General features: G+C 35.6%; 6 protein-coding genes across 7 annotated transcripts; 3 read left to right on the top strand and 3 right to left on the bottom strand.

Annotated features, from left to right (window-relative positions):
- The first annotated feature begins 5,657 nt into the window (after positions 1 to 5,657).
- LOC105264046 (uncharacterized) lies at positions 5,658 to 9,191 on the top strand. Its single transcript, XM_011300621.1, has 4 exons — positions 5,658 to 6,279; positions 6,369 to 6,587; positions 8,507 to 8,761; positions 8,851 to 9,191. Exons 1-4 carry the CDS (start codon positions 5,658 to 5,660, stop codon positions 9,189 to 9,191), a joined length of 1,437 nt encoding a protein of 478 aa, XP_011298923.1.
- Positions 9,192 to 12,621: 3,430 nt separating this feature from the next.
- On the top strand, positions 12,622 to 13,463 carry LOC105264045 (odorant receptor 22c-like). The gene is made up of 2 exons (XM_011300620.1): positions 12,622 to 13,039; positions 13,123 to 13,463. Exons 1-2 carry the CDS (start codon positions 12,622 to 12,624, stop codon positions 13,461 to 13,463), a joined length of 759 nt encoding a protein of 252 aa, XP_011298922.1.
- A 1,111-nt stretch (positions 13,464 to 14,574) lies between these two features.
- Positions 14,575 to 15,491, bottom strand: LOC105264044 (odorant receptor 30a-like). The gene is made up of 2 exons (XM_011300619.1): positions 15,179 to 15,491; positions 14,575 to 14,915 (listed from the first exon to the last, which is right to left on the bottom strand). The coding sequence occupies exons 1-2, from the start codon at positions 15,489 to 15,491 to the stop codon at positions 14,575 to 14,577; spliced, it is 654 nt and encodes a 217-aa protein (XP_011298921.1).
- A 1,463-nt stretch (positions 15,492 to 16,954) lies between these two features.
- Positions 16,955 to 19,317, bottom strand: LOC105263981 (odorant receptor 43a). The gene is made up of 3 exons (XM_011300524.1): positions 19,143 to 19,317; positions 18,141 to 18,855; positions 16,955 to 17,540 (listed from the first exon to the last, which is right to left on the bottom strand). The coding sequence occupies exons 1-3, from the start codon at positions 19,293 to 19,295 to the stop codon at positions 17,200 to 17,202; spliced, it is 1,209 nt and encodes a 402-aa protein (XP_011298826.1). The 5' UTR covers positions 19,296 to 19,317; the 3' UTR covers positions 16,955 to 17,199.
- A 540-nt stretch (positions 19,318 to 19,857) lies between these two features.
- LOC105263978 (uncharacterized) lies at positions 19,858 to 23,914 on the top strand. Of its 2 annotated transcripts, XM_011300522.1 has the most exons (6): positions 19,858 to 20,185; positions 20,275 to 20,505; positions 22,189 to 22,300; positions 22,400 to 22,570; positions 23,198 to 23,307; positions 23,665 to 23,914. In XM_011300522.1, exons 2-6 carry the CDS (start codon positions 20,346 to 20,348, stop codon positions 23,829 to 23,831), a joined length of 720 nt encoding a protein of 239 aa, XP_011298824.1. In that variant the 5' UTR covers positions 19,858 to 20,185; positions 20,275 to 20,345; the 3' UTR covers positions 23,832 to 23,914. The 2 variants fall into 2 exon arrangements, with proteins under 2 accessions (XP_011298824.1, XP_011298822.1); XM_011300520.1 differs by having other exon boundaries at positions 19,858 to 20,505.
- Positions 23,851 to 27,092, bottom strand: LOC105263980 (CDK5 regulatory subunit-associated protein 3). The gene is made up of 8 exons (XM_011300523.1): positions 26,946 to 27,092; positions 26,689 to 26,863; positions 26,389 to 26,627; positions 25,329 to 25,697; positions 24,857 to 25,144; positions 24,498 to 24,709; positions 24,253 to 24,424; positions 23,851 to 24,024 (listed from the first exon to the last, which is right to left on the bottom strand). Exons 1-8 carry the CDS (start codon positions 26,949 to 26,951, stop codon positions 23,953 to 23,955), a joined length of 1,533 nt encoding a protein of 510 aa, XP_011298825.1. The 5' UTR covers positions 26,952 to 27,092; the 3' UTR covers positions 23,851 to 23,952.
- Positions 27,093 to 27,874: the final 782 nt, after the last annotated feature.

The raw sequence follows: 27,874 nt of genomic DNA, 5'->3' as shown, positions 1-27,874 counted from the left end.
AAAAAAAAATTCACATCACTTGTTTTGTGACAATATCTCAAAATGTAAAAGAGATAGCACGTATTTGCTAATTACTTTCTCTATGAATTTCATTGCGCTCTCGTAAACCTCATTTTCTTACACATGAAGTAATCACTTAAAAGTTATCGAACAAAACTCACTCAATTTTCCAAACAAATAATTTTGTCCTGAGATGTGATCATTTCGACGCGCATGCGACGGAATATTTTCGACTCAACACTTTCAGGCGGCAAAACGAAATGTCATAAATTTTTCGAACGGAAAGACAACACATGAGTTTTATTCATTAATGCGCCGATGTTCCCAGAAAAATGTGCCACTAGTCACGCTTACATTATAATATTAATAAATGTATGAGTGAGTAAGGTACAGCTGAATAATTAATCTGCAAAGATGTTCATGGGTATAAGCATCTCTACCTAAGTGAGACTATGAATTCTACAGTGGAAGCTTCTCTTCTATAACCAAACACCCATGAAAGTATCTCTATAATGGAATGCAACCATGAAATTCAGTTGCAATGGAATCGAGATATGCATTATGCCCTCGGTTTCTCGAAGCTGTGGTGTAAAATCATAGGTGTCTGGCCATGGCAACGCAATGAAACGCTGTCCATTTTACGAAGTGGAATTTTCTTCGGAATTCAGGTACAAAAGGATTCGCACCGACATAAAAAAATTTGGTTAACATCACCGATGAATATTTATCACTTCAACAGAATATTTATTCCGCGGTCGAATCAAATGAATACCGTGACATTTTTTATTTTATTGATGTAAAATATTTTATGAGACTCTCCCATTTTTCCTATCATGATCAATTTAATGAAGGTTATTGCGAGTGCATCGTTACTCGAGCGACTGTTTATTCACGGAAACTGTGGATTAATGCCAAATTTCATAGAAGCTTTAACTGGAATCACCGTATTCATGGTAACAGCGATGAAAATTCTCCTTCCATGGCTTCAGCAGGAACGAATGCGTCACATCATTCAGTCGGCGATGGAAGATTGGTCAAACGTTTACGATAAAAGATCACGACAAATAATGAGCCAGTACGCTTTTTTGGGACGTTCAGCTTACATTATTCAAATGATTGCTGCATTTTTAATTGTATTGGAAATGACACTGTCCCGGTCACCGAATTTCACTGTTGAAGAATATAAAAACGATAGTTCCTCAACGCGAAATATCATTTTAGGACCTGCATGCTGGATCACCACTGCGATGCCTATGAGTTTGTATTTGGTGCGATATTATATAATTCTCATTGGTTTATGGTGTGCTGCACTCATATATGCCGGATGTGATGCATTCATGTTTAACATTGCGTTGCATATTTGTGGTCAGTTTGAAATACTGAATGCGAGTGTGGAAGGTGTCAAGTATGAAGACAGTTTTATGAACCAGAGGCGTACAATCAACAATTACGCGAAACGCCATAATGAATTATTGGTACTGGGTCATCAGCTCAATGATATACTCAATGTCATCATTTTTTCTGAGCTCCTCAGCAATGGCTTCCTTATTTGCATTTCAGGTAAAGTATCTTACGAATTTGACTTTAATCGGGGAATGGACACACGGAGAGAAAGATCCGGTAATACCGTAGGTCATGATCTTTAATTTGTTTATCGGGTAATTCATTATTTCTGCAAATGCTGATTTATTTTAGTCTTCAGGATCTGACTCGTTCGAGTCAAATAAGATATCAGCATTATAAAAATTGTGGGACATCCATGAATTTTTTATTTTTCAGGGATCATAAGTCGATAATTCTCTTCGAGATTGATGATTTCAGATTTGTTTCCCTCAACTCCTATAAAACTGCCGGTAAACTATCCCTTCCTTTGAATTACGGAAACTATCTCGTCATTTTTACTGAATATTTCTCTCCGTGGGATCAAAATAAAATCAATGTAATTATTTGCAAATCGTCATTTATCCATTCAGGAATTGCAATTCTTGCCAACATTAAAAAAGGTCATGTGGATAATGATGACATAAACTTTGGAGTAAGGATATATGTTTGGTACATGGAGCTCTTTATGTACACCTATGTCGGGGAAAAGTTATCGCAACAAGCGGAGAAATCGCAAATGGCAGTTTACAATTGTCCATGGTATAACATGTCACCACACATATCTAAAGACGTTAAGTTCATTTTAATGCGTAATAGTTCCTTCTGTTATTTGACTGCCGGTGGAATTTTCGTCATGAATTATGAAGCATTCAAAGAAATTACAAGACTCATGTTCTCCGGATTTTCTGTTCTTAAACTGGTATTGGAATAAATGAGTGTTGTCAATCATTCTCTTGAATTAAAGATAAATTTTCAGGGTGTGTTCATAGAATTTGATTAATAGAACTGAAAAATAGAGGGACACGTACCTTAAATACGAAATGATTTTTTTTAAATGAAATAATTACCATAAGATTATAACCGCAAGAAGGATAATGCATTGAAATTTGGGGCATGATACTTTCGGCGACCCAAGGGGCCCAATTGTCAGAAGTTTTCTGGCCAAATATTGAAAGGGGATCAGAAAAGCACGACATGTAGAATACTGATGATTGATGAACAATGCGATTCGAAATGAATTGAATCCGCTCGGTTCACTGGAGCCAATCGATATGACAGGGTGATTATTTATTAAACAATGCGTCCTGGAAAAACAAACGCTTACAATATTCACGGACCTATAGACGAGAAAAAACCATGTGGAATATGAATTTATTAATGAGAGAATAAAAACTGATGAATACGAAAAAATTATTCGTATGAATAACCTGATGTTCACTGGTAGAGTAAAAGCAGTTGCAGTTAAACTGGATTCTCTTCTCACATGACTAGAAGACGTGGCTCGTAATGGAAGATAAAATTGAATTTCAAATGAAGTGTCATGATGATACGCGTCATGCCATTGGTTTTTCGGAGTTATGGTGTAAACTTATAGGTGCCTGGCCATGGCAACGAAACAAAATATTCTCTAGGATGAGAAGTGCATGCCTGATGACAGTTGAGGTACAAAGTAAACTAATTTCAAATCTGCTAATCATATGACAAATAATTCGATAAAGGTTGCTGCAAGTACCTTGTTATTGGAACGATTAGTGAAAAATGGAAACTGTGGATCAACGGCTCGTTTAATTGAGACCCTAGCTGCAATTATGATGTTCCTCGTCACAGTCCCCAAAATATTTCTACCTTGTTTTCACCGTGAGCGAATGCGTAATATTATCCAATTGATCATAGATGATTGGTCAAACTTATCAGAAGCGAAATCTCGAAGACTCATGATTCGATACGCCACTTGGGGACGTTTAGCTTACATTATTCAAATTAGTGCGGCATTCATGATTGTATTGGAACTGATAATAACCCGACCTCCAAGTTTTACAGTTAGACCATCAGAAAATGGTAATTTATCAGTGAGAGGCCTCGTTTTTGGACTGCCGTGCTGGATTCCACCCTCGATGTCTACTCCTGTTTATTTGATATACTATTATATAACTTTGTGTGGTACATGTGTCAACGCTCTGATGTATATAGGATTTGATTCATTCATGTTCAGCACTGCCTTGCATATTTGTGGCCAGTTTGAAATACTTAACTCGAGTATTGAAAAAATCACAGTTCAAGACAATTATGGAATTAGATTAAAGAATAGAATCAAAGAGTACTCACAACGACATGCCAAATTATTCGCCCTGACTAATCAGCTTAACGACATTGCTAATCTCATTGTTTTATTTCAACTTCTCAGTAATGGCTTCCTTATTTGCCTTTCAGGTAAATATTTTTCATCTTGCACCTCGAGAAATAATTAGCGCTTTAATGAGGCGCATCGCATAACTATGAATTATTGTCTTTTTGTTTAGGGATTTCACTTCTCACTAGCGTCAAGAGTGGGAGAATTAATAATGACGATTTGGACGTCGGAGTTAGAATATATGTTTGCTATATGGCATTATTTATGTACTCATTTGTCGGTGAAAAACTATCAATTCAAGCGGAAAAATCCCAAATCGCTGTATACAATATGGAATGGTATAACATGCCGACAAATATTGCGAGGGATATTCAGTTTATTATAATGCGCAATAATTCTCCCTGTTATTTAACGGCCTGTGGGGTTATGACTATGAATTATGAAGCTTTTAAGAATATTACGAGAGTCATCTTCTCATGCTTTTCTGTTCTTAAATTGGTATTGGAGTAAAAGGAACAGACAATGTAGTAAATATCGATACGCACTAGAGCTAGTGTTCACATTTTGAATATTTTTACAGTATTGATCAATATTAAACTTTTTCGGTGATGAGAATAAATCCAAGTTACTTCTAACGTCTTCATATTTCGTCGTTTATACTTTTGAAACAATATTTTCTACTCACACGGAGAGAAATATTCAAGAAAAATTACGGAATATTTCACGTAATCTGCAAGTGGAACAATAATCACATAAATTTTACGATCTGTTCCGTAAAAATTACTCGTCCGTCCGACGCCTGAATTTTGATGTTCTGAGGCATAATAAATCTTGACGTTTGATTTGATTGGAAATCATTCAGAAAAATTACGTGACTTTTCCCTATTTTTTTGGTGACAGAATCCAAAAATTTACTGAAAGTTCCAGGTTTATTCCCCAAAAATGATTCTCGCTGGTAGATCACGTGAAATGTTGCGTAATTTTTCTTGAATATTTCTCTCCGTGCACTGTCTTCCATATATTTTTCATACTTTGTAACATTGCACGCATGTCAGCATAACTAGCAGCATGAATTGATGAAGATGTGCTTCTGTGCTTTGTCTCTCTAAAAGTCGTTTACCCCATGGTAAATTTGAAATGGGTGACAATAACGAACTTGAATTCTTCTAATTAACTATTTCGCACCAACACAACTCGTTTCACCACAATTTATCCGCAAATCGGAATGGGAATGCTTTCGCGATTATTCAGAAAGTCGTTGATTCGGTACATGAAAATGTTTGGAAAAACTGATGGAAATACGATGATGAAGGTCCCTGCTGTGCAAATGTTGACGAACATGATAATTCGGAATGAAGCGAATGTGATCGGTTAGCTGGAGCCAATCGATATGACAGGGTCATTATTTATTGAACAAAGCATCCTGGAAAAACATACGCTTACAATATTCACGTGGATATAGACGAGAAAAGACCACGTGGAATATGAATTTATTAATGAGAGAAGAAAAAATGAGGAATATGAGAAAATTATTCATATGAATAACCCGATGTTTACTGGTAGAGTAAAAACAATTTTAGTCAACCCGTATACTTCTCTGTCGTGACAACAAGACTGGATCTGTAATGGAAGAGGGAATAGAATTGCAGATGAAGTGGAATGATGATACGGAACATACCATTTGTTTTTCGAAGTTGTGGTGTAAACTCATAGGTGCCTGGCCATGGCAACGCAACAATATGTTCTCCACAATGCGAACTGCATTCCTGATGACAGTGGAGGTATAACATAAACTAATTTCGAAACGACTAATTACATCATAAATAACTTGATAAAGGTTGTTGCAAGTGCATTGATACTAGAACGATTAATAAAAAAAGGAAACTGTGGATCAAGGGCACGTTTAATTGAGGCTGCAGCTGCAATGACCATGTTCATTGTCACAGTTCCCAAAATATTTCTACCCTGGTTTCACCATGAGCAAATGCGTAATATTATCCAGATGATCATAGACGACTGGTCAAACTTATCAGAAACGAAATCTCGTAAGATCATGGGTCGGTATGCTTTTTGGGGACGTTTAGCTTACATTATTCAAATTAGTGCAGTGTTCATTATTGTCCTGGAACTGACAGTAACCCGACACCCAAGTTTCATGGTTGAATCATCAGAAAATGGTAGTTTGTCGGTGAGAGATATTGTTTTGGGACCGTCGTGCTGGATTACACCGTCAATGTCCACCCCTATGTATTTGATGTACTATTATATAGTTTTGTCTGGTCTATGTGGGGCTGCATTAATATATGCAGGATTTGATGCATTCATGTTCAGCACTGCCTTGCATATCTGTGGCCAGTTTGAAATACTAAACTCAAGTATAGAAAGAATGACGGATAAAGATGATTATGGTATCCTAAAGCACAGAATTAAAGAATACTCCCAACGACATGCCAAATTACTTGCCCTGAGTAATCAGCTTAACGACATTGTTAGTCTGATAATTTTACTGGAGCTTCTCAGTAATGGCTTCCTTATTTGCATTTCAGGTAAATATTTTTCGTCCTGTATCTTGAGAAATAATTAGCTTTTTAGTAATGTCTATTGCATAACTATAAATTATGATCTATTTGTTCAGGTATTTCACTTCTCACTAACTTCAAGAATGGAAATTTGGATACTGACGATTTCAACGTCGGAGTAAGAGTATATGTTTGCTACATGGCACTTTTTATGTACTCATTTGTCGGTGAAAAACTATCAATTCAAGCTGAAAAATCCCAAATCGCTATATACAATAGGCCATGGTACAACATGTCGGCAACGATCGCTAAAGACATGCTATTTATTATCATGCGTAACAATTGTCACTGTAATCTGAGAGCTTGTGGAATTATGGATATGAATTATGAAGCTTTTAAGAATATTACAAGAGTCATTTTCTCATGCTTTTCTGTTCTTAAATTGATATTGGAGTAATAATTTAACGGATAATGTGGTAAATAGTAATTACTGCATTAGCTAATGTTGACATTTTCAGTATTTTTACAGTATTAACCAATATAGAACTTGTTCTCAATCGAAATTAATTGCAGCTTGTACTCTGATCGCCTGCATATTTTTGGGCCATAAGTGCCCAGAAACACTCGGTTCGCTCGGTAGAATCGTAAATTCTGGGCCCAACGGCATTAAATACAATAACGAAACTCGTTCATTGTTTTTTACTCCATGCCATTGTAAAACAAGCCAAGGGCGAGAAACTTTCCAGGAGCCAGAAAATCCATACCGCACTTGTTGTGTAATATACTATTTCGAAACATGACATCTTCAAGGAAGGGAATGTTCACATTCGTCTTAGCATTTTCCACTCACAGTCTTGCATGTGTCGTAATTTGCGGTATTCCACCCTTTTTTTTTGTTTTGTTTTTTTTTTATATATATTCCGGCCCTTTCTGCACTGTTCTGGCTAATTGGCCCTATCTCACCCTATACATGCAGCTGTGGATCCGACACTGTACCGTATTCACTCTCCTATAGAACATAACAGTGACATGGGAAACCACAGAAAAAACCATGTCGGCACAGGCGGTTGCGCCATTAGCAGCCTCCCGATCATCGGTGCCTGTCGAAAAATTCGATTCCACGGGGAATCGAACTCACAACTTTCAGAACACTAGGCTCGCACCTAGCCACTGAGCTACCGACCCTTTTTCATCCAACGAACTATTGGGCCGGAAAGGTAGTTATTTATTAGAGTACTGTACCTTGAAAAATAAATGGGAGCACAGGAATAGAAACCCCTGATGTCCAAATGCTGATGAACACTAGGATTTGAAATGAACCGAATGTACTCGGTTCACTGGATCCAATCGATATGACATGGTCATTATTCATTGAACAATGCATCCTGGAAGAACAAATGCTTACAATATTCACGTGGCTATAGACGAGAAATGGCCACGTGGGATATGAATTTATTAATGAGAGAAGAGAAAAAAGATGAGCATGAGAAAATTATTCATACGAATACCCTGATGTTCATTGGTAGAGTAAAAGCTGTTTCAGTCAAGTTGTATTCTTTTCTCACATGACTACAAGACTCGACCCGTAATGGAGGACAAAATTGAATATCAAATGAAGTGGAATGATTATACTCAGTACGCAATTGGTTTTTCCAAGTTATGGTGTCAAATTATTGGTGTCTGGCCATGGCACAGGAACAGAGTGTTCTCTACGGTGCGAAGTGGATTCCTAATCACAGTTGAGGTATCAAATAAACTCATTTCAATACGACTAATCATATCGCAAATAATTTGACAAAGGTTGCTGCAAGTGCGCTGCTATTGGAGCGATTATTGCAAAATGGAAACTGTGGATCAAGGGCTTATTTAATTGATGCCTTAAGCTCACTATCCCTGTACCTCGTGTTAGCTATCAAAATATTTCTACTCTGGTATCAACATGAGCGAATGCTTAATATTATTCAATCGATCATAGATGATTGGTCGAACGTTGCAGAAACGAAATCTCGTGATATCATGACTCAATATGCTTTTTGGGGACGTTTAGCTTACATTATTGAAACAAGTATGGTACTTGTAGTTATTTTGGAAATAACAGTGACTCGACCTCCAAGCTTTTCTATTGGAACATCAGAAAATAATAGCTTGTGGGTGAGAAATTTCGTTTTGGGACCTTCGTGCTGGGTTCCACCGTCGATGTCCACCACGTTGTATTTGATGCACTATTATATAGGCCTGTGTGGTATATTTGCAGCAGCAATAGTATATCCAGGATTTGATGCATTCATGTTCAGCATTGTACTGCATATTTGTGGTCAGTTTGAAATACTAAACTCAAGTACAGAAAATATCACAGACGAAGATGGCTATTGGGAGCAAAGGTATAAAATTAAAGAATACTCCCAACGGCATGCCAAATTACTTGCACTGAGTACTCAGCTTGACGAGATTATCAATGTAATCATTTTATTCACGCTTCTCAGCAATGGTTTCTCTATTTGCATCGCAGGTGAATATTCTTCAACTTGCATCTTAAGAAGTAATGATCTTTTTATAGATGCCCATTGCATATTTATAAATTATTATCTCTTTGTTCAGCTATTTCACTTCTGACTGGTATCAAGAATGGAAATTTGGATAATGAAAATTTCAACGTTGGAATAAGAATATGTGTTTGCTATGTGGTATTATTTATGTATTCATTTGTCGGTGAAAAACTATCAATTCAAGCTGCAAAATCGCAAATCGCTATTTACAAAGTGCCATGGTATAACATGCCCACAACTATAGCTAAGGATATTCAATTTATTATAATGCGCAGCAATTCGGCTTGCAATTTAACGGCATGTGGGATTATGACTATGAATTATGAAGCTTTCAAGTATACGACAAGAGTCATGTTCTCGTGTTTTTCTGTTCTTCAATTGGCACTGGCGTAAAAGTGATGGATACCTAATAATGTGGTCAATAGTAATAGGTGCTAGTGAGTGCTAGACCACCTCTTATTAAACATTTTTACAGTATTGATAAGCAGAAAATTTTTCCTCACACTAGAATAAATTCAAACCTCTATTCCCATAGTCTTCATATTTTTTCTAAATGGATAATTTTCAGAAAACGAAATGATGTCTCGTCATTCATGGTATACCACGATTTTCGGCATGATGATTCTGCTCCTTTGATTTATATTTCGGTGATGGTTCACCCCGTAGCACGTTTAACAAGTAGTTCACAATATCAAATTTTGATTCGTCCAATAAAATACGTCGAAAGCAATTTGTTTAAATACAAGTTCGGCTCAAACGGAAGGATTTTTTTCGGAGGCCATTCGAAAAGATAGTGATTATAATATTGCACTTTGAAAAATATGAATGGGAGCACACGAATGGAAGCCCCTGATGTTCAAATGTTGATGGATACTACGATTCAAAATGAATAGAATGTACTTGGTTCACTGGAGCCAATCGATATGACATGGTCATTATTCATTGATCAATGCATCCTGGAAAAACATACGCTTACAATATTCACGTGGATATAGACGAGAAAAAGCCATGTGGAGTATGAATTTATGAATGAGAGCAGAAGAAAATGGGGAACATAAGAAGATTATTCTTATGAATAATCTGATGTTTACTGGTGGAGTAAAAGAAGTTTTGATCAAATTTTATTCTTTCCTCACGGGACTACGAGACTTGACCTGTAACGGAAGAGAGGATATAATTTCAGATGAAGTGGAATAATAATATACACCATGCCATTGGTTTTTCAAAATTATGGTGTAAAATGATAGGTGTCTGGCCATGGCAACGAAATGAAGTGTTCTCCATGATGCGATGTGGATTCCTAATCACAATTGAGGTATCAAATAAACTAATTTCGAGACCAGTAATAATATCACAAATAATTTGATAAAGGTTGCTGCAAGTGCATTGTTATTAAAAAGATTATTGCAAAACGGGAACTGCGGATTAAGGGCTGGTTTAATTGATGCTCTAAGTGCTATTTCCATTTTTCTTGTGTTAGCTATGAAAGTATTTCTACTCTGGTTCGAACATGAGCGAATGCGTAATATTATTCAATCGATTATAGACGATTGGTTAAACGTTTCGGAACCAAAATCTCGTAGAATCATGACGCGATATGCTCTTTGGGGACGTTCATCGTACATTATTGCAACGGGTATGGTATTCTTAGTCATATTGGAACTGGCAATGACTCGACCTCCAAGCTTTACTATTGGGGCATCAGAAAATGATAGTTTGTGGATTAGAAATATCGTTTTGGGACCTTCATGCTGGATTCCACCGTCCATGTCCACTACCTCGTACTTAGTGCATTATTATATAGTTCTCTGTGGTTTGTTTGCGGCAGGATTAATATATTCAGGATTCGATGCATTCATGTTCAGCACTGCGTTGCATATTTGTGGTCAGTTTGAAATACTGAACTCAAGTGCGGAAAAAATCACTGATGAAGATGGATATTGTAATCTAAAGCACAGGATTAGAGAATACTCCCAACGACATTCCAAATTAATTGCGCTGAGTAATCAGCTCAACAAAATTCTCAATATGATAATTTTATTTGAACTTCTCAGTAATGGCTTCCTTATTTGCATTTCAGGTAAATATTTTTAATCTTGCATGTTGAGGAATAACTAGCTCATTAGCAATATCTAGTGAATAGCTGTAAATTGTGATAATTTCGTTTAGGTATTTCAGTCCTCAATAGTATCAAGAATGGAAATGTCGGTAATGATGATTTCAACGTCGGAGTAAGAGTATATGTTTGTTATATGGCGTTATTTATGTACTCATTTGTCGGTGAAAAGCTATCAATACAAGCTGAAAAATCCCAAATCGCTATGTACAATAGGCCATGGTATAACATGCCTACAACTATTGCTAGGGATATTCAATTCATTATAATGCGTAATAATTCGCCTTGTAATTTAACCGCTTGTGGAATTATGACAATGAATTATGAAGCTTTTAAAAATATTACAAGAGTCATGTTCTCATGCTTTTCAGTTCTTAAATTGGCATTGACTTAGAAGTGATGGATAACGTGATAAATAATAATAAGTTCTAGAGCAAATGTTTCTGTTATTAAATCCTTTCCCAGTATTGACAAGGATAAGACCTTTCCTCCCATCAGAATAAATTCAAATTTCTGCTGTAATATTCTTAAATTTTTTTTTTAAACACAACAATTCCAGTATAATATACTAAATATTTTAAAAAATAAATATTCTACATTTATCTCAGTGTTCTTTACTCACAGCCTTGCATGTATCGCACTTAATGATATTCCACGCTTCTCCTGTTTTTTTTTTTAATTGTACACCCCATGGCCAGAGTAAACTGCTTCACAATAATAAATTTCAATTGGTTTAATTAACTATTCCCGTTAAACACAACTCGTTTTAGTACAAATTCGGCTTAAATGGCAAGAGTACTTTAGCGTTATTCAGCAAGGCGTTGAATTTGGCGGAATTTTGAAGTGTGCGAAAAAATGAACGGAAGCACAAATAAAATATAAAAAATGAATAAAAGCATCTGATGTCCAAAGATGATGAACCCTCTACTTGGAAATGAAGCGAATTTGCTCGGCTCGCTAGAGCCAATCGATATCAGGGAAGATTATTCATAAAACAATGAACTCGGAAAACAACTGCCTACAATATTCATGTATGTATAGCCGGAAAAGTCCATGTGGAAGATGAATTTATTAATGAGAGGAGAAGAAAGTGATGAATATAAGAAGATTATTCGTATTAATAATCTGATGTGCACTGGTAAAGTAAAAGCAGCATCAGTCAGTCGGTATTCTTTTCTCACATGACAACAAGACTCGATCTGTAATGGAAGAGGGAATTGAATTGCAGATGAAGTGGAATGATGATATGCATCATGCCATTGGTTTTTCCAAGATATGGTGTAAAATTATAGGTGTCTGGCCATGGCAACGGAATGAAGCGTTTTCTGTGATACGATGTGGATTTTTAATGACAGTTGAGGTATGAAATAAAATAATTCTAAAATGACTACTTAAATCACAGGTCATTTAACAAAGGTTGCTGCAACTACCTTGTTATTGGAACGATTATTGAAAAAGGGAAACTGCGGATCAAGGACTCGTTTAATTGATGCATTATCTGCAATTACCATGTTTCTCGTCTCATTTACTAAAATATTCCTCCCGTGGTTTGAACATAAGCGTATGCGTAATATTATACAATCCATCATGGACGATTGGTTAAACGTTCCAGAAACGAAGTATCGTAAGATCATGACGCGATATGCTCTTTGGGGACGTTTAGCTTACATTATTCAAGTTGGTGCTGCATTTATTATTGTATTAGAAATGACAATAACCCGACCTCCAAGCTTTGTAGTTGAATCATCAGAAAATGGAAGTTTGGTGATGAGAAATATCATTTTGGGACCGCCGTGCTGGATTTCATCGTCCATGTCCACCACTTTGTATTTGATGCACTATTATATTGTTTTCTGTGGTCTATGTGGTGCTGCACTAATATATTCAGGATTTGATGCATTCATGTTCAGCGCTGCGTTGCATATTTGTGGTCAGTTTGAAATATTAAACTCAAGTACCGAAACAATCACTGATGAAGGCGGTTACTGGAAGCAAAAGCATAGGATTAAGGAATACTCCAAACGACATGCCAAATTACTGGCACTAGGCACTCAACTTAACGAAATTGTTAATTTTATTATTTTCTCTGAGCTTATCAGCAATGGTTTCCTTATTTGCATTTCAGGTAAATATTTTTGCATCTTTCATATTGACAAGTAGCTTCATTGTAATGGAATAGATAACTATAAATTTTCTTCTTTTGTTTAGGAATCTCAATTCTCACTAGCATCAAGAATGGCAATGTGGACAATGATGATCTCAACTTCGGAGTGAGAATATTTGTTTGGTACATGGGGCTATTTATGTACACATTTGTTGGTGAAAGGCTATCAAATCAAGCAGAAAAATTGCAAATTGCTATATACAATATCCCGTGGTATAACATGCCCACAACTATTGCCCGGGATATTCAATTTATTATAATGCGTAACAATTCTCCTTGTCATTTAACTGCCTGTGGCATTATGAACGTGAATTATGAAGCTTTCAAAGATATTACAAGACTCATGTTCTCGTGCTTTTCTGTTCTCAAATTAGTATTGGAATAAAAGTGACAATCGTGTAAAGTAGTGATAACTGTAAGAATGATTTTTCATATTTTCAAATATTTGTATTATTCCACTAAAAATAAATCATCAGGCGAACTCACAATGTAATTCTTTCAAGTCTAATTGATTGGCTGAAGACATATCGTTATCATAATCAGTCTATCGTTATTTATTCTTTAGCTGACAGTTTCAGTGAAGCATTAGATTGGAGAGTTCGATGCATCAAAAAACAGTTTAAATTTCCACAGCCGGTTAGATCTGCAACTTGAAGATGGTCTAGGGTCAAATATCAAAACAGGTAATGAATATTTAATATATATAATATATCAGTCATAATTTTTCTGGCGAGCCTTCAGTTAATCGAACTAGAGTGCAGCGAAACAACTGATATTTATATTTATCATTTTATATCCGATCTAGATTTGGAAACTGAAATCCTTACCTTGCCGATATATCCCTGCACCTTATCGCAGAATATCTCCGCAATAATCCGTCATAATTCCGACATTTTCGATCGTACGATATATTTCTGCTGTCGCAGGAATCACTAGCTCTCAAGACGAACCGACATCAACTGTGAATACATTCAATTTAATTTATACGTTAACGCCGAGTGTTTTGGATTCCAAAATCCTTCTATCCCTTATATAATCTCACATAAATAATATTATATATTCCCGTTTCCATTAATGGTCGAAGCTGAAGGACCGATCACTGGCTTGTCCCATCCCGATCGACTACCAATTATTTCTCAAAATATTATTTAAGACTTAAATTTCATAGTTATCGTTATTTGTAGAAATTAATGACTCATTGTTCTTATAATATAATGATCCGAATTTTTCTATTATTTATTTGGCAAAATTTAAATTAATTCATTTAATTTCTTGCAAATTTATGACCGTTAATATCCCTGATGGAAGGATTAATCATTATTTATTTCAAATAATAAAAAATAATAAACAAAAACACATTTGATGTTTCATCCAAAATTTATTGATACTCGTAATTTTTTATTTGTTTTTCTTTAACAGTTTGAAATAAAGCTGTGCGACATTTTCTATAACACAAGCGATATTTATTAAAAATTTCGTGTAGACGTCACTGCGTATCATTCAAACATCAGTTTGAGAACGGAAAAATACGAGAATATAAGTTTAGTGATGTTTTTGAAGGATTCCAGGTTCATAACATAAACACCTCCAGCGGTTAGTGTACAGATCGAGTTACTCCGCATGATTATAAAATTGATGTCTTTAGCAATACTGACGGGCATGTTGTACCACGGACAATTATAAATAGAAATCCGTAATTTCTGAGCTTGGGAGTATAATATTTCGCCAACGTAGCTGTACATAAATATTCCGACATAGCAGATAAATATCCTGATTGCTAAGGTGACGATATCCTTTTCTGCATTCCCGATGCGAATATTGATGACAATTGCCATTCCTGCGTGTGAAAATTACGATTGGCAATTATTACGATCAAAACAACTCCAGAGGGAGAAATCGAATGAAAATTACCAGAAATTAAAAGAAAAGTTAATATGGAATTATTAAATAAAAAATGGGAGTGGAAAGTCAACGAGTCGCGAATTTTCTGTAAGATTTTACTTCATTTCACAAATTACTGATTATACGGAATTTATACTGAATGTATTCCTCGTCGTGCGGCAATTACCGATTTTAATAATGGAAATCCAGAAATCATACCTGAAATGCAGATGAGGAAAGCATTGCTGAAGAGATCGCAGAGAATAATTGACTTGACCAAATGAGCGGTCTGACTGTTGAGTCTCAGTAATCGATCATGTCGCTTGCAGTACTCTCCAATTATCTGTCTTTGCTCTAGATAATTGCTGACATCACTCCATTCCTCGACACTGGTATTCAGTACTTCAAACTGACCACAAACATGCAATGCAACATTGAACATGAATCCATCACATCCGACATACATGAGTGCAGCAACAGCGATGCCGATGAAAGTTGCGTAATAATACATCAGGTACAAGCCGAAGGACATTGTCACAGGGATCCAACAAGAGGGGCCCAAAATTAAATTCCGTTCAGAGAGACTGGAGTTTTCTTCGGAGTTGAAGTTCGGAGGTCGTGTTACTGTGATTTCCAATAAAGTTAGACAGGCGCCAGTTATTTGGGCAATGAAGACCAAACGTCCCCACAATGCATATTGATTCATGATCCGACGTGATGCTCCGTCGGCATTTGACCAATCTTCTGTGATCAATTGACTGATGTGACGGACTCGTTCTCGTTGACTCCAGGAAAGAAAAATCTTCATGGCTGTTACCATGCATCCATTGATACCAGTTAATCCATCAACCAAATGGGTTATTAAACCGCACTTGCCGTGCCTGAACAATCGCTCCAAGAAGAAAATCCCAGCTGTGACCTTTACCAAATGATTGATTCAATCTGGTGTTGTCACACGTCGAAATAATAACTCAATGAAATATAGTACATTTCGTAACAAGTGCGGAAAAGTGATTTTTTCGCGTGTGGACTCACATTCGGCTCGTGCTATAACCCCTCATGCCAAAAATAACTTTCTGCACGAGTTGCGAAAAATATTTTTCTTCACAATGTGCGGGAAAGTCACTTTTAGTGCATGAAAAGGTACTTTTCGGCACATCGTGCTGAAAATAACTTTTATTTCATACCTCAGTGATGATTAAAAAACCACTGCTCATTGAAGAAGCTCTACATTGTCCTGGCCAAATGCCTAAAGTTTTGCACCAGAGCCTCGAAACAATGAGAGCATACCGTTCATCTTTATTACACTGTAATTCAGGGTCTGCCATCAGAGGAAAATATTCTATCAATGTTTTACTTTTGTTGAGCAACTGCCGAGGTCTTTGCATCGTTGCATCATGGGCTCACCCCTATAGTTTCCCGCCAATTAATTATTCATTCTTACCTCCCGTTCTATACACACTCCATAAATATTATAAAGGCGTTGCAACAATATTTTATTGCTCTGCAGAGATATTTTTCTCGTGGCATTAATATGTGATGTGATCGCGTGTTTTCTTGCTTGCAGTTCTTGCTCCGCGAAAAATACTATTGGTGTTTCAATCGAAGTTCAGCATCTCCTGGAAAGTGTTTGAAATTATTTTCAATTTCACGTAAGTTAATTTAATCAATAATTATGACGAGGATATAGTTTTTATTTGAGAATTATCTCGATTGTGATTTTCAGAGTTCAATAAAATGCATTCAATTTAATTTAATTTTTAATACCTCAAGAGTTTGATGATTCCACTCTTTTATTTTTCATTGCAATTTCCTTTGAGAGTGGACTGAAATAATTGTTAATAAAAAACTCGTGTTTAATCTATCAAGGGAAATAAAATCTTTCATAAACGATTTTTTCCTGTCAAATAAATATTTATTTGGGAATAATAATTGTTTCTCTCAGCGGCGATGACAAGTGCCAATTAAATTTCGAAATGCATTTTCCACTGCATTGCTAAAAATATTTATATTTATTAGATGATACACAGGATATAATTAAATTCATTACAATTATCACTGGTAAATTGAAACGAATAATTGTGTAATTATTATAAACATTTAGCAGACAATTGTGTCAATAGTCTGAAAATATTGCGTGGGAGAACGGACATATATTTTTTCTATACAATTAATGCTATTGATGTCTTCTCTAAATAATTTCGCACTAGAATTTTCCGATGACGTGAAAATGCAATTACTCATTGCTCCAGTGCAAGTCGGAAAAACGAAAAATATGAAAACGTTGATTTTATGATATTTTTGTATGTCTCGTAATTCATATTGGCAATTTTACCCGCCGTTAATTGAAATGGGTACTTAACACGCATCATGATGATTATTACGGATTTCATGTGATTCGTTGGGATTTTGTACCAGGGGATATTGTAAACAGCTTTTTGCAGTTTTTCTGTTTCACCTGATAAGGCCTGTCCCACATAACTGACCATAAATATCTCGACATAGAAGAGATAAATGCGGATGAGTTTTGGAATCGCCATTGCACGATTTCGAAGTTTGAATGCCCACAGTAAAATAATACCTGAAATAAATAAATAATTTAATTTTTTTTTCAATAAAAAAAATTTCATTTTTTATTTTTATTATTTTTTATTTTTTTTTTATTTTTTTTTATTTCTTTATTTCCTTTTTTTTTAATGCAAATTAACGGAAGAAAAGAGAAAGGAGATCGATGAAATTATGAAAGAAAACAAACAATAATTAAAAATGTCAATCGCCATTATAATTATTTAACCATCACAACTACTATTTCAATATTACCGTAATATTACAACGGAATTTTTCTCGTAAACGTTTTTACTAATTATAATGATTCTAAGTAATATTTAAACGAGAAATCGCGGAAAAGAATAATTAAAATTGAAATTATTATATTAATATAAGCCTAAGTAAACAGTAAATGAAAAAATTAAGTCAAACCAACGAAATTAATGATCCGTAAAAAAATAAATAATGAATCCCCAACCAATCAAGATAATCATAAAATAAAATGAATCCAAAATATTAAGAAAAATATTGAAAAAACTAATATGATGTGATATCGAATTCGAATGCAAAAAAGAAAACATTTCCTTTTTTTCCAACCTCCGACTCCCACGACTTCCGAGAAAAGAGCAATTACCAGATATGCTGATTATGACAGTATTGTTTAAAACTTCAATGAGTATTGGAATATTGAAGACATCTTCAATGGATTCAGCGACATTGAGCAGATGATTATGCCGCCTGATAAATTTAGCAATCTTCTGATGCTGCTCTTCAGAACTTTCATTGCCACTGATCCCATCAAGTTCATCACAGAGCAACTTGAATTGTCCACACATGTGCATTCCAAGACCGAACAAATAAATATCAGTTCCGATGTACGCAAGAGATGCCGACAACCAGTGAATACAGATTAATGAGTAATAGGCATTGTAATAATGAACAGACATTGTTGTTGACACCCAACATGCTGGTCCATACGGTACAATTCTTGATAAAGTCGTGAAATTTCCTGATGCATCGACTGTTTCTAGTGTAGCTGGTAATTTATGAAGAATATTTCTCAGAATCAAGAATCCAGTGATGAACAATTGGAGAACACAAACTATCCGTCCTTTGTATGCATATTTCATCATGGTGTCGTGAGACTTTCGGTTGTAATCACCTGCCCAGTCTTCAACCATGGAATTGAGAACGAAGTGCATCTTATCGGAGTATTTCCATGGGACCATCAATTTAATGACTGATATACTGCTCAGGGAAAGAATTGTTATAATCTCAACTAAATCCAATATTCGGTCGCCGTAGCCGATCGTAATCAATTTCGTGATGTAAGTGATGTTGAGGGACATCTGAAGGAAGAGCTGTTGCTATGAATAAACTCTGAGGGTTAAACGCACGGCGAGAAATATTCAATAAAAATCACAAGAAAAGGAAAATAAAAACGATATTTCAAATTCTTATTCGCAAGTCAAGAAAAGTTCAAAGAAAATCGGCAAATTATCAATTTGAGAAATCACCGAACGTTTCAGATTAACTTTCTTCCGATTTCGGATTACATAAATCGTTTTAAAATTTCCACTAAATAATATAGCTCTCCGTGCATGTATGAACCAAAAATGACTAAAAATTATCGTACCTGAATGATAACAAATAATACCAATCGAAATGTAGATAATACTTTATTACATTCCAGAGGCCATACCCCCAGAAGATTCATATAACGTCTGTATAAACCCAAAGCATATGTTGTATCATCATTCCATGGAATATTTTCCTTCCTTGAATTCATATTTGTATTATTCCGAGATGCACTCTATTTCGTTGACAAATATAAAATGCACCAGGAGCTGCAGCATAAGAAGCGACCTACACCTTTGGTCATAAAATATTCAAGGAAAATACCTCACGTGTAATTTTATATTGCATGTAAGCTCTTTCTATTCAAACGTTTTAGGTACGAATTCGTTGCATTCGTGACATGTTTTTCTCTATTACAAGTAAGTAAATAAAATTGATAGCTTCTACTGAACTATGGATGAGCGCAATCATATAATATTCATGACGAGTTCTGTACATCGAAGGGTAAATTCATAGGTCTATCATTCCTGAATGCGTCAGAGGCAAACAGAATGCTTCAGACTTCTTTCAAACAATTTCATATTCTCTTGACGCATGTGTCCTCTGACATTGAATTCTACATCTGACCCTATAATTAAAAAAAAATTATTCTCTGTAAGATGGATTGGTTAGAGGATTGCCTCAACTGAACTCAATCTGGCTAATCAATTTGGTTGTCACTGGAGTTTATCTTAGACTTAATGCCCTGTGTAAAATGAGACACCTGACGCAATTCGAGAGAAAAATGTCTAACCACCGAATTGTTCTCACCGTGGTTATCAACATAATCAGGATCGCCAGTTTGAATAACATTTTGCAACTGTGGTGAAAGAGTCTCTTAATTGTTGCCATTTCGAGGAAGAACAATTCAGAAGTGAGAAAGAAAGTTGAGAGAACCGGTGAAGAATGGGCCCCAGGAGGAGGAGAACAAGTAAATGAGGGGAAATGTAACAATATTTGCTGGGTAAGGGAGAAGGTGGATACAACGGCCTATCAGAATTCATTCTTGTAAGACATCGCATGAGAGAAAGACGTTTTTTGAGTTTTAATCCAGCAAGTGAGGTAAACTGATTTTTTTTTTTAAATAATGATCCCAAGGTATCGAGTCAGAAGGTGTGATTGAAAATAAATTAATGGCTGGGATAATTCAGATGAATTGTTTCGGATTCTCTGGCGGAATGAACTTCTCCATTATGTTTATTACTCAGTGATTGTGGATATTATGGTGAATTTATTATTGCGCTCAATGAAGGAGGCGGAAACCTTTCTGGAATTCCAATGTGGAATCACCAGTGCCGAACGAAACTTTCGCCGATCAGCTGGATTTTATCTTAAATTAAATGTAGCAGTTTTGTTGACAGCCTTCTGTATGCGAATACATGGTGAATATATTCAATATTATATTATTTTATTTTTAATTTATTCGTTTTTTTATTTATTCTCTTCAGTTATTTTTAGATTTATTCCATTTAATTTTTATTTCTTCTTTTTTTCTTCTGGCTTTATTTATTTCGAATTTATGTTTATCATTTAGGGGAGAGTATGCAATTATTTGTTTCTAGCACTTTGGAATACTTACGTCAAGAGTTTCTCCGGAATGTTTTTATTAGAAAAAATTTCAGGATAAAAAGATCTTATGGGAATGGGAATTTTATGGGAAACTTTCGGTTTGTGATGGTGAATATGATAATTACCTCATTTGTGTTGAAATTAATTGATATAATTCGGATAGTTATCCGATCCTACTCTGGTTTTATCAAATACTGAAAAAAAAAATCGTAAAAAAGAATATAAACAATTGAGAAAACAATAGACGTTTTCTATTTTTATAATTATTGTAAATAAATATAATGTATTGTATAATTTAATTCTAGTTATGCGTCCCAGAAAAAATAATTGGTATTTAAGTAATTGGTAATATCATGTAATTAACAGAATTTTTATCCAGAGTAAAAATCACAATCTGTTAATTACAAAAGAATTAAAGAATTAACAATCTCTTAAAAATTTTAAAATCGTCATTATTGCTGCAATGTCAAGGGAAAAATTCTCTCTGAGAAAATATTCCGCAGGATTATTAGGTATCGGTGTAAATTTTTTTTCTCGCGCGGTGGATAAGGAGAGACAAGTGTTATAATTAAATATGTTGTTGATATTATTTTATACCGATAAACGCTGGTAATTCGTATAAACTAGAATCTAGTTAATAACAACCATTGACCGTGACGAGTTTTATATACAGTTACGCCTCCCGTCATTACGTATTTTCAACCGCTACATTCAGCCACGCGCCGACCTCCCCTAATTACTGCAAAATTAAAGTTGTGCCTAATTAGATGATTAAATCCCCGTGCAATTAGCATGCAAAAATGTTAATCTGTATAAATATTAACAGGAAAAAAAATGGGGTCGAGAAATTTTATCCGCTTGATTTTTCATGGACATAAATCCGCAAAGTGGTAAACTAGGACAAGTGCATTTTTTTCGAGTCCAGTTTTCATCGAAAATCTCAGAACTGACCAGATCTAGAGATATTTTCATGAATACCTTTTTCGTAGCTCTTATCTTTCTCTACAAAAAATATAACCACAAAAATATCGCTATCCCCCTTCAATCCCAAGATATTCACGGAATATCGCCTCAAAAAAAAAATGCATTCATTCTAATTTTCTAGTTTTCTTCTGGATTCTTCGCGGAGACTGCGATGGAATGAATATAGCATGAATATACTAATGAATCATGATTTTGCTGAAATTGCGATGATAGTTTAAGAGGGGAAACCACGGGAACCGGCATAAAACGGTAAAAGAAAAAGTAAACAATCGTCAACCGTCACAATGTGCATCACGGAAGCAGTAGTAATTTCGGTCTACACGTGGATCTGACAGAAAAATGAAAATTATACGCTCAAACGATGAAGTTACCTTTGAATCGTCTACAAATGGATACACCTGAACAATTTAGAAAGACTGTTTTTTTTTTTGAGTAACGGACATCTGTGCAGTCGGCCAGATTGACCACCTGCTTCGAAATTCACTGCATTATCAATTTAATTTTTATTTCAGCTCAGAAAGAAATCCACAATCTAACAATGTACGGATTCACGGAAACCGAAGAAAAAATCCTGCCGCCACTAAATGTATCACATATATATAATAATGCAACGGATTATTTAAGGTAATTAAATAATACTTTGAAAAATTTTTATCTCCATTTTTGTACCGTTAATTTTTATCAACTCACAATGGATGGTGAAACGGTGTGAATTTATTGTAGATTATCTAGCGGATTGGGTGGCAGATCGGGTAAAACGAGAGGTAAAAGAAGTGTTGTGCACTTGTACAATATGCTTGTATGTGCAACTGGGTGCAATCCTTTAACTTATAAAGGATACGGCTGCTATTGCGGATTTCTCGGTTCTGGATATCCTGTGGATGGTATCGATCGGTAAGATCAACAAAAACAAGCGGAATATTGCTAATAATTTCATGAAAAAGGTCGAAAGGTCATACAGAACGGAATGAGAATAATAAATAATAAATTGCCAACACGCTCCCGAATAGTTGTGCAGTATTCGACCAACGCTGGGTAAGCTCGGGCCAACATTGAGCCAACCCCAGGCCAGCATTGAGCCAACCTTAGGCCAACATTGCATCAATATCAAAACGTCTATAAAAAACATTGAAAGATGTTAGAGCAGACTAAATTTGAGAATAAATAAATAAATGCCTATTAGAAAAAATAATTATCGATATTTAGAATGTGAAACGTTTCAAGATTTCTGTAATGACCTGCAGTCCTGCAATAAGATGTTTAAGAAAAATACATCCTGTGGATTATACGATTCAATTTGATCAATGGCGTGTCTAAACGATCGCCTGATATTTGAGAAAGAACAAAAAATAACAAAGAAATTGCACGGGGTCGTTATAATTGAGTTGTGTGAAGGCGTGTTGACTCTCAGATCATTTACCATCTTTAAATGGCAACAGTGCCCCTAACTTGTTCCAGCAAGACGATTTCGTTCGTGAAAGTGATGTTCATTTCATAATTTTTTCGAATTATGTTTTTCAGGTGCTGTTGGATGCATGACCGGTGTTATGACGCAACCGGTTGTCCGACCTTTTCAGAGTATTTTATCCCGTATTATTGGAAATGTTATCGTGGCCATCTTCCGATCTGCGGTAGGTTGTTTTTTTTTAGTGATTCTCTATTTTTAATTCCTGAAACAATGACTTATTCAGGCCACCGAATTAATTCGCTGATCGTTTCAGCAAGAGATCAGCGAGTTTTCACACTTGGATAAGGCAAATAAGAATAGAATGCAGTAGAGTTATTAAAGTAGAAAAATGGAATTAAATCCAAGGAATCGCTTTCACTTGGGCGTTAAACCTGGGATAACAGATTTATTTTTATCCGTTTTTATAAATTCCTTCTCTCGGATTACGTCAATTGTTCTGTAATTTTTACTGAATATTTCTCTCTGTGAAGTTTAATTGAAGTCAAGGGTGATTATTAATCAGTTATTATGGTGATTACAGCTGTCTTACATGGAAGCTGGGGTGGATCTGGATCTTGCGCTCAAAGATTGTGCGAGTGCGATCGAGCATTTGCTCAATGTTTACGGCGTTTTCCTTGTCCCTCGTCTAAAGCTGTGTGCACATCTTCTCCGTTGAGACTTGTACAAAATATTTTCATGATTTTTTAAATGAACGATGAATGCCAGTATCCAGGTGTCTTTATTTTAACAAAATAATTATTTACAATTGTTTATTGCCACCACCTAGCCATTTAAAAAAACACGATATCTGGAATTTTGGGAGAGGATATCACAGAGCGCTGATGCTCCCGGTCAAGTGAACCTTACGATTTTTATATTTTTTTGAGATATCTTTTTCGATCTGAAAGCAGAAAAAAATATTGATAATGATTTAATTATTAAGTTCCGAATTATTCGAGGAATTTTCGCGAGGATTCATACAATCTTTTCTCACTATTTTTAATTAAAACGAAGTGATGAAAACTTTGGAGACCCATAGGCAGGAAGGGATCGACAAAAGGGAAGGAAGACGTCGGATATTTTGAACTCCAGGTCTTGAAATACATTTATTCAATTAAAAATCACTTACTTCGATCTGCAGCTCTCGAGTCTTTTGAATAACCACTTCGAGCAATTCTTTGAGAGCTCCCCCCTTGGATCTAGCTTCTTGTTGTTTATCTTTGAGGACTTTCTGCATTGTCGCCATTCTTTCCACCAAAACTAGTTTCTGTTCCAGATTCGCAGCCAGCACATCCACATATCTGATAAGATTTCAATCATTTATCCTTTCAAGTACTCAAAAAGAAGTGCGTCATTCATCACAGAAATATTCACCTGGGGGAATGCTTGATAGAATGCAAATGCTGGACTCGACTGTCTAAAATCTCTGATAAGATAACTTGCACATTATCTAACATATTTTGAGTGGTATCTGCAGTCGCCATTTGTATAATTGGAGATGCCTCTTGCATCAGACTTGTAGACAATACACTTTGATGACGATCACTTTTTAGCTCGTACAACCTCATCTTGAGGAACGCCTGCAGCTAGAATTCACCAGACTATAAACTCCCGATCTATTTACGAATATTTTTCAGTTCTAATCGATATAAGGGAAGTGAAGTAAAATGTTCCCTTCGGAATTCATTATCGTATGCCGAAGGAGTATAATCATTTTTCCACTGAATTCTTACTTCCAATAATTGATCAATAAAATCTTTTCTCGTTTTGGGATTATCGAGTACTGTGAGGGCTTCGTCTCCGGTAGCTGTTCCTCCTTCATTTCCAGCTGCTTCCACGACGATTCCAGACTCTTCCAACGAAATATTAAAATCTATTGCACCTTCACCCGCTGGTTCACCCTCTATGTCACCCCAATCTATCTCTCCACCTTCGTCAAGATTTACTTCATCCCCAAAATCAATTTCGGCGTTTTCATTCGGTTCACCTAAATCGAGAGTATTTTCGTCGCCAACAGGCACCTGCAATCAGTGGCTTGATGAGGCTGTCAAAATTTAAGACATTTTTTCAGTTCATAGCGAGGAGGAACTGAGAAGAGGATTTTACTTGAAAATATTCTTTGGAAATTCAATTAGGGAATGAGTGGATTTGTTACCTCTTCGCTATTGAATTGAAAATTGTGCAGGGAAATTTGTGATACTGTACTTTATCTTCATCGTCTAGATTTATATTCAATGGAGGCTCGACAATCGAGAGAGGTGCTTCACCGTACGTCCACTCATAAGTTGTTGTATTTCCTTTGTCAATGACATATTGAATCATTGGTACACAATCGTTATCACGACTTCTTCCCAACGTGAATTCCACAAATGTAGAGTAAAATTCAACGACTGGAGCCAGACACTCGACTCTGGCGGATATTTTCGCGTAAATATCTGCCAATTCTCCAACTCTTCCTACCAATTCTCTCTTTATTTTTTGCCCAGGAATTCCTAATTGTTTACACGAATTCCCAAAATCCGTTTTGGCTGTGTTTTCGGATTTTCTACAGTCTAGAGTTTTTTTTTCCAGTTCCTGAATGAATAATAGATTCAGCTCTCAATATAAAAAAACAAATGGAAATGATCTTCTGTTTAATTAATTGCGAATTTTCAACGGTATGGATTTATTGTGCAAGCTCGAGCTCTTGCTGTATTAGCCATGATTCACATGAATCCCCACCGGGTTGAGAGAAATTGAACGCGATTCAGGTGCATCTGAATGGTTTTTAGAACGCCACAATTTTTGGGTGGAAAATTTCTTTGTTGCTCGCTCCCCTTCGAGATATTGAGGTGCATTTTCTCAAATGGGACTTGAAATGATTGTTTCATTTATCACAGACCATTTGAAAGTGTATATAATATTTTTGCAAATTTATTAAGAAAAGTTTAGGACACACTGCAAAAACATGGGCATCGAAAGCGATGCCCGCTGCAGGGTATGCCTTGAGGCAGACGAGGACAGCCTGCATATACTTTGTAGCTGCCCTGCACTGGCTACAACAAGGCTAAATTACTGGGGAACCGCCTTCCCTAGCATCAGCTATGTAGCGGATCTAGACGCCGGGAATCTATTAAAACTGGCGAGAAAAGCTGGCCTAGAATTATAGGGATCAGAAGGACAACGGAGCCACAATAGCCCAGTAGGGGTTCGATGACAAGAGGGCAGCAAATGCCTATCCGTATTTTTAACCATAACCATAACCATTAACAAAAATAATACTTACATTGGCAGTCTGTTCGCATTTTTGTATCTGCTTCTTAAAATTCGGTACTTCATAATTAATATTCCTAATTAACATCTGCGCGGCTTCGGCCAGATACAAATTATCTTTCTCATACAATCGTACAATCTCTTGCCAATCTTTCATACGCTGTGATCCATAACTTCCGAATAAATTCTTCGTGTCAGCTTCAGTCTCTTTTAGTATTTCAATTATCTTTTTACAGTGGAAGTAATTGATATCTGCAAGCAACAATTATCAACTATAATGACTAATCAAACAAAAATAATCACCGAAACTTACGGGTTCCTGTCAACAATTTCGTGATGCCTTCATGTTCGGGCATGTCCTGGATGGCATTATTAATTTTTTCTCTAATTAACAAAATGTTTGTTTGCCACCCGCGTATGCAATGACGCCGATTTATTAACCAATCCAATAATTTTCCAGCGTTGATGTCAATTGGCAGATCTTGCTCCTAAAAAATGGACAAAAAAAAAATTAAATAAAAATGTAAACCAAAAAAATATATAATGGTTATTTTTTATAGAGAATTTTACCGTCATCCTGAACAGAATTAGTTAATCCTCGAATGTATTGTTTGTATCTGCTATTGACATCCAGAGGTTATAACAGCTGTTTACGTTTGCACGTTTATTTCCTCCACCTCCAATAATACGTGGAATCAAAAAGGATTGACTGAAGTAGAGACTCAGTTCTGGGAGTTTAGCTGACCCTAGAAAAATTAAGATGTCATTCCATCGGAGAGATGGCGCCAAAATCGGGTTTGAGGCCTTTAGGTGCTAGGATGGATGTGTTGGCTTACACATCCATCTTTCTGTGTGTCCATTGTCTTTAAATGTATCAACATGTGTTGTCTTTGGGGCTGACAACATCGCCACGTCCTCGTCGTTGCCCTGGATAACGCAAATAGTCGTGTAATAACAGACATATCTCCCAAATTAATTATTTCTCTCTAAAAGTTTCCAGATCCTTAATTAGGTGACGGAAATTCATCTCCAATACACATCTGTAGTGTACTAGACATTTATCCAAAATTTATTTTCATAATCATCATAAGGATGAATTCGCAGTGCATTATCAAACCACTATAAAAAATTCCTTTCTTTGAGTCAGACAATATTTACCTGAAATTGATCGATTAAACGTGTGGATTTTTGAGACGTGGCACATTATGACACACTTGACAAATACCACCTTGAGACATTTCCACCTTGAGAAATTATTACGACATTATTTATTCACATAAAAGCTTTTAATTTTGTTACACTGTTCATAGTATATATAAAAGACGATTAAGACATTGAAATTCATTGCTCTACGCAATTTTTATATCAGAAAAGATGCAATCCCTTTCGATTTTCCCAGATGATTTGTGTGCATTCTGATTTTGTCAGGGGTTTATATTAATCATTTTAATCATGCTATTATTGTGTACAAATACTGCAAAAATTCTCACTAGTTGGTC

This window comes from Fopius arisanus, unplaced genomic scaffold, assembly GCF_000806365.1.
Source record: "Fopius arisanus strain USDA-PBARC FA_bdor unplaced genomic scaffold, ASM80636v1 scaffold00018, whole genome shotgun sequence".
In the NCBI taxonomy this organism is placed as follows: domain Eukaryota; kingdom Metazoa; phylum Arthropoda; class Insecta; order Hymenoptera; family Braconidae; genus Fopius; species Fopius arisanus.
The sequence above is the reverse complement of the archived record's forward strand: the minus strand, read 5'-3'. Positions and strand labels throughout refer to the sequence as shown.